The sequence below is a fragment of the Apus apus genome, chromosome 3 (assembly GCF_020740795.1).
Source record: "Apus apus isolate bApuApu2 chromosome 3, bApuApu2.pri.cur, whole genome shotgun sequence".
NCBI classification, from domain to species: Eukaryota; Metazoa; Chordata; class Aves; order Apodiformes; family Apodidae; genus Apus; species Apus apus.
Window position 1 is genome coordinate 18,744,489 of NC_067284.1, and position 13,120 is coordinate 18,757,608.

General features: G+C 35.4%; 1 protein-coding gene across 5 annotated transcripts in view; it reads right to left on the reverse strand.

Annotated features, from left to right (window-relative positions):
- Positions 1 to 222: 222 nt before the first annotated feature.
- FAM135A (family with sequence similarity 135 member A) overlaps positions 223 to 13,120 on the reverse strand; it is an 85,727-nt gene continuing 72,829 nt past the window's right edge. For 3 of the 5 annotated variants that reach the window (XM_051613229.1, XM_051613228.1, XM_051613230.1), the window contains 4 exons: positions 12,881 to 13,032; positions 10,793 to 10,903; positions 2,720 to 2,833; positions 223 to 1,976 (listed from right to left, as the gene is read on the reverse strand). In XM_051613229.1, coding sequence (XP_051469189.1) covers positions 1,771 to 1,976; positions 2,720 to 2,833; positions 10,793 to 10,903; positions 12,881 to 13,032 — 583 coding nt within the window. In that variant the 3' untranslated portion in view covers positions 223 to 1,770. Of the gene's footprint in view, positions 1,977 to 2,719; positions 2,834 to 2,911; positions 3,144 to 10,792; positions 10,904 to 12,880; positions 13,033 to 13,120 lie in introns of those variants that run through there. The other 2 variants (XR_007888867.1, XM_051613231.1) reach the window with 2 other exon arrangements.

Below are 13,120 nucleotides of genomic sequence, written 5' to 3' on the forward strand. Positions count from 1 at the left end.
TTTTCAGTAGTGACAGAAACATCTAGATTCTTGTCCTAAGAGCAGTTTAATGTGATCAATATGAATTGAGGAGATTTTTTTTAGGTCTAGCTAAACTGATATTAAAAATTTAGCAACTAGCCAACTACTAAACAAAACAGTGGAGATGTCAGAACATACTTAAAATATTTACAAGATACTAGCACCATCATAACGTAAAATAAATAAATTAACAAAGGTAAGCATTGTTAGAGTGGGAATGTATTTAAGATATCTTTGTGTCCTAAGGACTTGCCTAACACAACTCCAATAAAATACTCTTTTAAGTGTGTACGTTGCCAAACCATAGGTGGTAACCTGAAACTTGCACACTACAGAGAAAAAAATGTATCACAAAGACCATATTAACAAACCAAATGCAAAATCACTTCATTATAAACTATTATTGCTATATTCATTTCAAATAATACAAAATTGTTAATTATATACAATAAAGCCTCCCCAGAATTTTTGTAATTAGCAGAACATTTCAGTTTCTTTAATTGCTTCCATTAGAGTAATTTGTTCATTTTATTAACACCAGATGCAATAACACAATGCTAAAAATAAACATGCATTATACAACAAATTTATATTTTTCAAAAAATGTTCATTACAATTAGTGAATGCACATGTAACTCTTCCTCCCCCCCTTGAGTGAATTACTGTTTGAAACCAAAAAAGGGAAGGAAGGAGAAACCAAACTTAATGCTATTCAGCACCAGTAGAAAGTCAATAGACCTTTAACATTCCTGTATATCAAAAACATTTTATCTGTATCACTAAACAGGTAAAGTTTACAATATTGTCCCATTTGAAGATGTATTGATTTATATTTACAATACTTTGTAGTCAATAAAACATTTTAACAATATTTAAAAATTGCTTAAATTCATAAAAGTATTGCAGAAATTTATAACATTTACTTATTTTACGTACATACAAGGAAGAAGTCCATGTAAAACTGTCCATGTTCATCTGAAGAACCGACAGAGCAAGGAGCCATTTTAATGCAGTTTGCAAAACCCCAATTATTTGAAGGCAGCTATCATGAAACATTCAAAAATCCTTAGTTGCCATTTGCTTCTGAAAACAGGTTCCAGTAATAAAACTCAGTATGTAAACTAACGTGTTTTTGAGATCAGCAGAAAACATATTCCCGGAGGCATCACATATTTAACAACAATGCTGATGGTTTTGTAGACAACTGTTCAGCTGTAGGGATCTGAACAGACAACTCGGTAACAGTCTTTGTGAGACCCCCACAGATATAGTCATTTTTCAAATACCCAATATTTTAGCAGCTCGCTGTGTTTCCAGTTCAACTTTCTACAGTGCTAAAATACGACAACTGAATGTGTAAGACCTTATTAGAATTTTTAAATCCAATTTATTTTGGCATCTAAAGCCTCTTGTAAAACATAACCAAGGAACATTGACTTTTGTAGTCTAAGAGCCAATAATAAACCAACCACAAAAATGCACTGTGCTTTAATCTCCAAATGATTAGGTACCCAAAATTAAGAAAAAGTGATAGAAAAGTAAAAAGAACAAAATAAAAAATATTGCACAGCCACATTACCTAGAAAGTAAAGTTGATGTTAAAAAGCCGTAAGTGTGGATGATATAAATTATCTTCCATATAAAAAGTATAAATATCTCTTAAAATACAGCTGCAGCTATACTTATACCACACATTATTTGATTCATCTGTTAATGAGGTAATAAAGAAGTCTCTTACAATGCTTTTCTCTACTGAAAATATTTTAGGGCAGCAACAAGAAAGAATTTTTCTAAAAATATTTCTGAATCAAGAACAGCAATGTGTGCAGCTCTCCCTATGAGAGAATCTGCTGTATTGGGTAATGCATTAATTACATTATAACGAACCAAATTACATTCCTTATTTTGAAGAACTGGCAGAAGCAGGTTCTGGATCATTTCAGCATAAATTGGTCCTATAAAGGGGAAAGAAAAGTACTGTGTGAATCACCAGAAACAAATACAGTTCTTTGACCTTGAACTCAAAATTAATACATTCCAGATTAAGAGAGGTAATGATATGTGTTATGCTGCTGTTCTGTTGAGATATAATGTACTGGAAGTTTAATTTCCCCTTAAGTCTTGGAAAAAGAATTTTAAGCAATTCATTTTAGTATTTTTTACATTTATAGTAAGAATGTGCTCATTAGTATTAATTTATCACTCTATGTATTTGTCAATATATAAGGCTAGAATGCAATTGTGCTAGGATGCCTCAACATTGAATATAACAACCAACCATCACTGAAATGGGAAACCACTGTGTCTTTCAGCGCTCGTGTTAAGGCTCAGCTACACACAGCCTACATGCTTGATGCTACAACATGATGCCCTCAAAAAATTAAAGCTATTTGTTCTCCCTGTTCATGGAGCAGCACAGCAGGGGCTGTCTTCATCCCACCTAGTTTTCTGCTAAAGTCTGTAAGCCAGAAATTGATGCAGTCTCATCTCCTTCTGCATGTAATAGAACAGGACAGATCCAGAAAGCAATTCAGCTCCCATATGGATTCTCTCTCTCCATTACTACAGAGTAAGGGGAGAGTGTCTAAACATGTAATAAGAGGTGCCTCAGTTAAGCACCCAAAAATGAAATGGCATGAATTTGAGACCTATGAGTTTTAACCTGAGTGGTCTGTTTGTTTTGCAGGATATTCATTACCTGATTGTTTATCCTTTAAAGCTGTTTTACACATCTCAATGCGAGCTGAGTGATAAGGAACATAACGATCCTGCAGAGAGCCTACTAACACAATGTTTTTGAAGTAATGAAGACCTACAGGGAAAGAGAAAAAGGTATCTATCATAACAAATCCCTTGACAATTAATACAGAGTAATGAAACACTTTACAACTTAAATTTGGCACAATTTTATTACAAGATCTTGAAAAAAGGCAGAAAAATAAATTACAGCAGGTAGAGCTACAGAATAACAAAACGTTGGATACTGACCTTTTAATACATACAGGTTTGACATCCAATTGTGAAGTTTCCCATTTAAACAGAGTATAGTTCAAAACTTTGTTGTGCTTCTTAGGAATGAAGTAATTTTCTGGCTGACGGAACGGAGTAAAGCCTCTGCATTGCTTAAAGAAACATGAAGATGGATGGTGCCTTCTCTGATGTTTTGGTGGGCAGCCTGGCTGCAGCAGGATTAATGCCTAGCACCAACAAGTACACAGTAGAGCCCACCTAGTGTATGTAGATGCCTCTATTAGGCACTGCCTCACTCAAGGCTTGGTCAGCTTCAGCACAGGTGCAGGGTCCATCCAACACAACACTCCAAATATAATTAAACCTTTATAATTAAACCCAGCTTGCTACTTCTTGGACAAGCACTCTAGCACTAAGATGATGGAAAGGTAGAAACCCCCAGTAATGATGGAGAATACAGTCTGTAAGACTTGTTATGTTTTCCCTAGAAAGCTTCAGCAGGTTTCTGGTGCAGCTCATCTACCTTAGACCAAATTCAACAAAGCATTTTAGGAAAATGGGTTGACTTTGCCTTAGACAGCCACTTCTGAGTATCATACCCATCTACAGTTAAATATCAAGGCAAATGTCAGGCAAACCCAGAAAACACTCAAACAGTTTAAGCATGTGAAGGTAAGCTATACTGAAAAGCTACCAACTCAGGCTGTCTGAGAATCCCCTAGGTATTAGTTGCTTACATCTTATCCATGGTAGTTTTAATCCAAACCTATTTGCACTAGTGCTTAGCAGTTTTGCCCTGCTTTTGCTTTCTGGAGAATAATAGTCAGATTCTGTAACGGTTAGTTTTTAATTTACAAAAATTGACATAGTCCATTCTGAGAATTATAGAAATACTACAAATAAAGTCGCTCTTCAAGGGTACTTCTTGGAATCTGCAGCAAACATTTTCTGTGTTTATGTCCAAAAATCAAACTCTTCTTTCATTAAAAGAAGATATTTGATTGTGTAGGAAAAGAAATTGTTATCTGCTTTTCAAAAGCTATACTGCTGGGACAAAGTTCTGGATTCTCATTTCCCTGTTGTGTTCAGACTGAATATATACTAAGTATTAACACACATATTGAAGCTGTCAAAGCCCAAAATCAAAAACCTTTCCTTTTTTCAGAGGTTATTTCTTAATTTTCAGTATTTTGTACACTCCATGGGATGAAGACTACATCTCCAAACCAAATTAGTTACAGAAATTATGCTGAACAACTCTAGCAGGTGAAAAAGTAAATGGATCCTCCCAGACTTCACAGAAAAATGAAAAATATAATGAACTCTGTAAGTCTATGAAAAGACACAGAAAAAGCATTTGGTTCCTGTCCTCTTCAAATAGGAAATATGTTTGGGATTTTTTTGCCTGTGCCCACTGAAAAACAAGTCTCAAAAGATCAGCTAAATCACTGGAGTCTTTTATTTGACATCTGATGAAAAATGACCGCAGCAAATCTTGCATGAAGATGCAGATGCCAGTTCCAAAAGTTTGTACTGAGTTGAAAGGAATGCATATGGATTAAATCAAGGACAGGAATTCTCTGGAGGCTCATCTGTAATAGTTTTGTAAATTCCTTGGGAATTTATCTATCTTGTGTTAAGTTTTTTTGATACCCAACTTTCTCTAGCATTCATGTAAAAGGTACAAAGAACAGGACTGCCTAGATCTTTTGATTGACCTGAAGAAGGAAGAGATGTCCTGCGGAATCTTTAGAGGAACACCAGTCTACATCAATCAATGTCTAAATAGGCTCTCTTCATCCTCACATGCGATTAAGTCTGGTTCATAAAAATAATGTCTTTGGCTTAATTTTAGGCATGATAAATGTCAGGAAACTTTCATTACAAAAAAGTGAGGAAAGTCTTCAGTGGGAGCGAATAAGGCATCTGCGGTATTTTATAAGCATTAGTTTTATTGACAATTCTTGGGTGTTTTTACTTTGGATGGCTCTTTGTGCCTATTTTGAAGAAAAAAGTCCAAGTCTTACATCTTTCTTTGTTCTGACATGGTTCATGTGATACATATAGACCACATATGACTATAAGGATGGGAAAAAGAGGAGTCAAAATGGTGTATATAAATGTGCAGAGCCTGGCAACCCCTTGGATTTCTACAGTGGGAGGTAACTCAAACCATTTGTCAATGAGCAGGAACTCCATGGTGTTCAACAGCACCCTGTCTGCTCTTCAGACAGCCTATGGGCTGGTCTATTAGTCAGGACACAGGCACAGAATCCTCTCTAATATGGAAGTGTGCAGTGTTAAACTGTGCCTAAATTAAATGTACTTGTGGACAAAGAAGCAACTTATCACTGTCTTTCATTTATGTAGCAGTAAAAATTGTCCCACTGGTCATCTTTACATTTTTTTCTTTCATCTACTTCTCAGACTTTACATACATTCTGCCTTTAATTAAATTACAAAATCAGGCATAAACTGTCAACAAGTATATAGCTGAGTTAATCCATGACCCACATCTTTATGATCCACACCACACTGTAATAAAACATCTGTCATGCATACTCTAAGTATTCAAAAAAATACCAAACTGAACATTATTCTAAATAATTAATGAACCGTTTTTTCTTGTGCAGCAAAATTTTCAGCTGCTGAATCAAGAAACCCCCAAATCTAATTAGCTCAACATCTCCAGATTGTTGTAGTTAGGCAAAAATGCTGAAAGATTAAAACTTATCTCTATCGGACCAAAATAGATTTGAACTGATCACATCATTTACTGAATAGATCGTGCATTTTTGCAGAGTACTCTAAAAAAAAAAAAATAGGCTGTCACTAACTAGAAAGTATTGTCTAAATTTTTCAACAGGATTTGAGAAGAGAACAATTCAAGTCAAAGATCACTGCTGAAATATCAAGCTTTGTCCCACATAACAGAATGTTCTTTTCTGTAGTAACAAACCTTTAATGGGCTTTCCAAATTTTTATCATGATTGTTACCAACTAATGGAACTTCAATCTCTAAGTGAATTTAAGCACACAGAGAGCACGATTTCTACCATTTAACCATTTTGCCATTCATGTCCACCAGTGAATAACAGCACTAATCATTACTGAATTAATTATGTCTATAAATTCATTGACGATTTTTCCAAATAATATGTCAAGTGGAAAAATCTGTCTGAAACAGTCGGTATAGACACTAACAGCAGGCACAGAGGAATAGTTTTTCACATACATTCAGACAACAGAATCAGAGGATAAGTCTGCCCTCTAGCTACCACCAACATCCAAGTAAGGAATGGGAGATGGAGCCCCAGGTACAACAGGCTGCTGATATTCTGGACTTGTATAATAAGAAGGATGATGCAAAATTTCATACCCCTGCCCTTTAACTAAATCTAAACAAGACTTCAATTATTTGCAATGGACAATATTCACTGCCACAAGATGCCACAAGAGTTCTTGAGCACGATCAAATAAAAATAACTTACAATAAGCTGTAGAAAAAAGTACAACAATCTGTTGCCATTAGTAAGCTGCCATTTTCCTTAGTAACATAGCAAACACAGAGTCCTAGAAGACAAAAATTTGGAAGGGATCTTTGGAGATCCTAACCACTAGCTCTAAGCAGGGCCAACTTTGATGTTAGATCACATAGCTCAGGGTCATACCTGGCTGCTTTGACTTTAAGGAAATGTCTCAGTTTTGTCAAGGTAAAATACTCCCAACATTTTCTACAAATCTGTCCAATTACATGCTTGTTTGGAAACAGCGATCAGAAAGCTCTGACAAAAATGCAGTCTGGAAACAGTGACTTCATAAATTACGCCCTGGAATGCAGCCATCTCCTGCAGCTGGCCTTCCACACTGCTTTGTGAAGTTAACACATCAGACACAGAACTCAAATCTTGCCCCAAAAATTCAAGCATTGACATTTTGAATCAGCTGAGGTCTCAGATTAAGATGCCACAGTACAGATGCGAGAAAGCTCAGACTTTCAGCTGCAGTCTGAGCAGTATGAGCTGCAGCTGCAGACTGATTAGGGAGCTAGATTTACATGAACTCAAGAGTTCCATGTCAGCTCAAACTCTGCCTTGAAGATTTTAATTTTAGGGAACTTGGCTCCAGATGCTAAAAAACCCCACCAGATTCTTCCAACATTGTTGGAACACAGCTACTGAGGGCTGGGAAGTTCTTCCTCTTAGCAGAACTGATTTGGTTAGTCTCCATGACATGCTTCCAATAGGGATGTTGTTTCAATTCTAGACTCATCCTCAATCATGAGTTATAAACAGGCACTCCTTCACGTGAACAGTTGACATGTTTTTTCCCCCTCCACAAAGTCAAAAAGCACAAGTAAGCTAGGCATACATCCTGTATATACAGACATCTCAAAGAAGAAAACATGCCAACCATGCTTATTCACCATCCGTGTTAACAGGGACATAAATGAAAACCAAAACAGATGTCATTTCCTCCTTTCAGAGATTAGGAAAATGCACACTTTTAAAGGGGGGAGATAAGGCAATAAGCAAGCATATCAGAATTCCACTGATCAAGACCTGTGGAAGTGCTAAGACACAGGAATGTGGAAGAGCCTAGGGCTGTACACTACCATTTGTGAACTCTGGGGCATAAGAGGAACGGAACTGCAGAGCAAACTCATTGGTATTAAGAATCCCTCATCCATTGTAATGCCCATTTCCAGTAGAGTTTACTTTGGACTAGCTCTTGTCTGGTCCTGTGGATGCAGTGTGCACTGGATGCCGAAGCTCATTCATTGTGTTCCGAAGTAAACAGGGATCATGAAGAGATTTGCTTCTGAATGCATTCCTGAGTGCTAATGTGGGCATATTCTAGGCTGATAAATGGGACTTAAACAGAAGTTCAGAAGTAGAAAAACTTGCAGGTCCAAAGTTTGTTACAGGAACCACTCCTGTCAGTGAGCGAACAATTAATAACTGGGATCAAAAAAACGCATTTTGAGGTTTGCTTTATGAAAGTCAGTCTCAGCAGGCCATGCTTCTGACACATTATTCATTGTAGAGAATGAATTATTTCTGAAGTTTTGGAGTCAGTCTACTCACCAAGTCCTTAATTGCAAATGATCAATCACAATTTATAACAAATTGCAATCTACCTCCAGGGTCTTCAGTTAATGTTGTTTCAGATGAATGACAAGCTCAAGTTTCTGCAGGCAAAGACCAACTGATGGAACTGGACTCAGTTTTTAATATTAGTACTGACCAGGGTACTGACATTCTGAACAAAGTACTTGCACATGAAAGTCCTGTCTGGAACCAAACTAAAGCCAAATGTTAATGTCACTGACATTTTTCTTAGATGATCAGAACATCAAAACCAGCCTTCGTATAAATGAAACTGTTATCTCACTGTTAATTTCTTAATATATAAGGCAGGGTCTCTGAACCCATAAAAAACCCATCTTAAGTACCATGAACAAGGAACTGCAGATTTGTTGGTTGGTAATGGCTACAAAACAAGAATTTACAGTTTATTTTCCTGGACTCCCTGGAATCTGTTAATTTTAATGAAAAATATAACTAGCCAAGTATAAAATGTAGGCAAGGTAAGAAACAAAATATTCTAATTGAAGAGGTGAAAAAAAGGAGAAAAAAAACAACTAAGAGCTTCTATTGTTTACCTTGCACAAAACAAGGTGAGTTAGAGAAGCTGGGAGAAGTGCTTGGGACAGTCCTCATGTTACACCTGAAAGCACCTTCAGTTTCACTGGAGCTACAGCCTTTTGCTTCCACAAAAATTACGTGTTCCAATTGGAATCAATTATGTATTTTAATATGTTGATTAAATACATATTCTTCCTTAATCCCTTAAAAGAAAAACCTTCTGATTATCATTAATTTGATGATGTGCCAAAAATCAGTTGGCATTTCATAATTTAGCTGATTTTTACATTTGATGCCAGAAAGGTGCAGTTATCACTTGTAGAAAATATTTCAGTGGAAAGAGAAGTCAAGAGATGTGCAAATTCCAGAACGTGTGTCACTAAATCCCTACACATAGATGTGAGGGATTTATTAATGATATATTTATAATTTTTAATTTTCAGTTGTGAAGGTTCTTTAAAAGGTCTGAACCTACTATTGTTAGGTGAGAAATTTGCATATGCTCAAAATACAATTCTTCTTGCAATGTCACTTACAAAACCTGCTTCTCCTGATGGAATTCTGCAAGCTGTCCCCATTAAAGCATTAAAACTCCACCCAGAACACATTCTTTTGAGAGAGATCTCTGGAAAGAAAAAGATACCAGAAATTTTGGCAGCAGCAGAGAAACTGACTGATGCTGCTTCTGACTATGAGATCCAAAGGACCGAGGTGATAGCCAGCCATAAAGCCCATCAGGGCCCCAAACACGGAGGAATAAGCAAGATTGGTAAAAATGTTTGTCATAGGTCCTTCTAGATGTATTGTTGTGATAGAAACAGCACTGAGAAGGAGTTGCCAGAAATGTGTTCATGATTGCAGAATTTCTGGAATTAACTGGTACCACTCCAGAATTTAAAAAGCCTGTCATATAGAGAGGTCTGTCATAAGAAAATATGACATTTCTAGAATTTACAACAATACTCAAATAACAGTGTCTTTAGTCATGCTGAGATAGATATACACAAAACGAAGCAATATAAAATTCTTTATAGCAAACACATTAATGTGATTGTGACATTTACAAGTCCTACAGTCTTACCCAGCATCACCTGTGTTACTTTTCAGAAGCTCATAACTTCTGCTTAGGATTAAACATTTATTTACAAAAGACTAAAAAGCTACACTAACAACACTTCAGTTTATGGTAGTCCAGTTGTTTCAATGATTTTTAACTTCACAGTTCACCTTTAGATACCAGTTCAGCCTTAAATATCACCTTATCAGCAATAAAATTGCTTTTTGATAGATTTTTAACAGAAGAGGAAAACCCCAAATTTTTCTAAAATCAATTTTTGATCAAGATTCTATCTTATCCATGATTTTTCTTCTTGCTCCTTATTCTTTTCTGCTTCTAAGTCCTGTAAGTTTTGTATTCAAACATCTCAAGAGCTAGATGTCAGTCTTTTCCTGCCCATATCTTTGGGCCAGTTTGGTCTCAACAAAATCTCAGCTGTGGCACCCCAGAAATATTTTTATAGAGAAATGTGCTCTGATTTTTCACAAAACAGCATGAGCCTCTCTGGCTCCACAAATGCCTGCCTGACACACATTTAAAAGTAGCTCTCAGATGAATCTTCAATAACAGTATAACGCCTAATAGAAACTACCCCCCAAATGGAACATTTGCTGCCAAAACTGGCTCTCAACTGACAGCTGAAATAAGAATATTCAAACCACAGAAACATGTATGAATGTCACAGTATGAACAATTAAAATTGTAATTCAGCTATTATGCTAAGTACAACTTCTCTTTATCAAAATGAATTTTTGTTTTCCCTGACCATCTTACTGAGGAAGTAGAGGTCAGCTTAGCTAAAACTTTAATGCAGAATTTTTACAGAAACAGGTAATCCTAAATGAGTGTATACATACCTGACTTACCACACTGAAATTACTTAGCTGCAGTGGCTGAAAAAGGAAGCTGAGATAGATAGATAGATAGATAGATAGATAGATAGATAGATAGATAGATAGATAGATAGATAGATAGATAGATAGATAACTCTTACATAAACTGAAACAGGAGCTTGTTGGAAATTTTTTCCCTAGCTTTCCTATTCACATTTATGTACAGTGGCTTTTAAAAGACAGTAAGTATTAACAAAGCTTACCTGCTTTTTTACTAAGTTTGTATAAGAATGTTTGTCGTGGATCTGAATGGTCTCGACATGTCAACTGCAGTAAAGAACCAGACTTCTTCCACTTCTGCATAAACCACAGACCTGTGTGATGAGGTACAATTTAAGTATAGATCCACAATAAAATATGAAAAGTAATTAAACATAAGTAAACGTACATAAAGTGCATATATTTAGCTCCTCAGGTGTTAGTTTCATTTTTCATATCTGCACTGTCAAGCTTAGAAACATTTAAAATCTTTTTTCATTATTATTTCCCTTCTATATATAATAAAGCATGAAGACCATTATTTCCACTAATGTACACACCTTTCTAGAGAAAATAACTATACTTACAAAAAAGTGAAAACACATTAGTAAGTTAGCCATAAGGCAACAGACAAACTCTTATTTCAATAATCTACAGAATATTAGAGCATTTTGACATTGAAATATATAACACAAAACAAGTATTACTTCTCAGATTTCTAAAAATAACTTTACAGAACCACTGAATTAATTAAATATGACTTGAACAAAGGAAAACATTTTCTGGGAGGCAATTCACAGTAGTGTATTTTCTATGATGATGTACACTCAGTGAGTCAGTCAATGAGCAAAGCCAGCTGGCTAACTTAGCCTTTCAGAAAATACTTTCTCTACCTTGCCAAGCAAAAGAAAAGCAAGCAAAAAAGCCCTGACAGCCTCAAGAACGTGTTGATTCAACACTGAAGGCAATAGTTACCTTTTACTGAAGGAATTTATTGTAGGTCATTAAAGTATACGTACAACATAGTAATTTATTTAGACTTCACTAACCATTACTTACTATTGTTTTGGTATTTTCCAAAATCTTACAGAGTTTGAAATGTGCAGACGAAGACTATTATATGAAAAGGACATCTATACATTCTTCAACTATACAAGAGATTATTTTTTTTTTTCAGTGAATATATTCTGGACTAAACTTTGATCAGTTTAACCCTAGTTAACTGAAAGCCATTTGTATATAAACAAGCCAACAGCCCTGCTTCTTTGTATCCTGGAAAACTTCAATTTCTAAAAGGAAAGTAAAGTAATGTAAACACTTCTGGGTGATTTGGATGAGATTCAGTTACAGATTAAAATGCATGAAAGAAACTGTCCACAGATATACATGCAGTAGGTCCCATACTGAATTATACTGTAGATGACTTAATCCTGAGGTGAACCTCACTGGTAGTGTATTAAAGGCTATATATGGTATAATTTCAACCAAATTCAAAGAGCTCTCATGTTCTCCTGGCTTCTGTAAGCTCCAACATTAACTCCAGCTAGCCAGTAATTCCTTTCCACTTTTCTTAAGTTTAACACATGTGAGTTAAAACTTTTTCTTCATTTTTGTATGACACCAAATAATAAAACAATCAATAAATAGATTGGCACTAAATAAAGTCAATAATGATTTTTAGCGTGTTTCTTTAAGGGTTTAATGAGCATGTTTGTATTTAGTAAAAGTAAATGTTAGTTATTTTTGGTTTGGGCTCTCTGAGATAGGTGGCAATCTTAGAAACAAGTTTTAATTTAAAATTTTTATACTACCTGAAAATATTTTCTAACATTTATTTCAAAACTCAGCAGATTCTACAAGTTCTCCTAGAGCTACATGTAATCTTTAGGAAAAGACATTTCCAAGGTACAAACATGTTTGCAGAAAAACACTGCAGGTTGTAAGGTTTACTGCAGGACATTTTTGAGAAAAAAGAGACTATTAGCAATGCAGAATTATTTTAATGCATCTTACCTACTTGTTTTGCAGATTAAAACTCAGTTTATAATAAATTGAGCTCAATGCATTAAAACTGGAGCTTCTTTATAGTGTAATAGAAAACCTGAATCAAAGCTACAGGAAACCTTCTTATGCCAATCATATCTTTCTATGGACACTTTGCTTTTATAACGCTGCTCTCTCCTTATGACAGGGAAACGTGTGCTTTTTCATAATCAAAGTAATGCAGAAATGTGCACCCACATGAAACTGCTAAGTGCACTTCAAAGACAAAAATATTCCCTGAACTTATACTACTGAAAAGAATACTCTACCTGTATTAACAAGAGCACTGCTGTTGTAGAGGGTACCAAGGTGTGGTCCAGACAGGGACAGGAAGGTATGAAGTTTGTTGAGGTAATACTTAAATCGAGGTCTTGTGAGCACTGAACGGATTATTAGATTACCCAGTGAGTGTCCAATAAAGCTGTTTAGAAAGAAAAACAGTATAATATAGAATTTTATGGCCATCTTTTTTTCTTTTAAACAGCAAGAAATAAAACTGGTGTAATAAA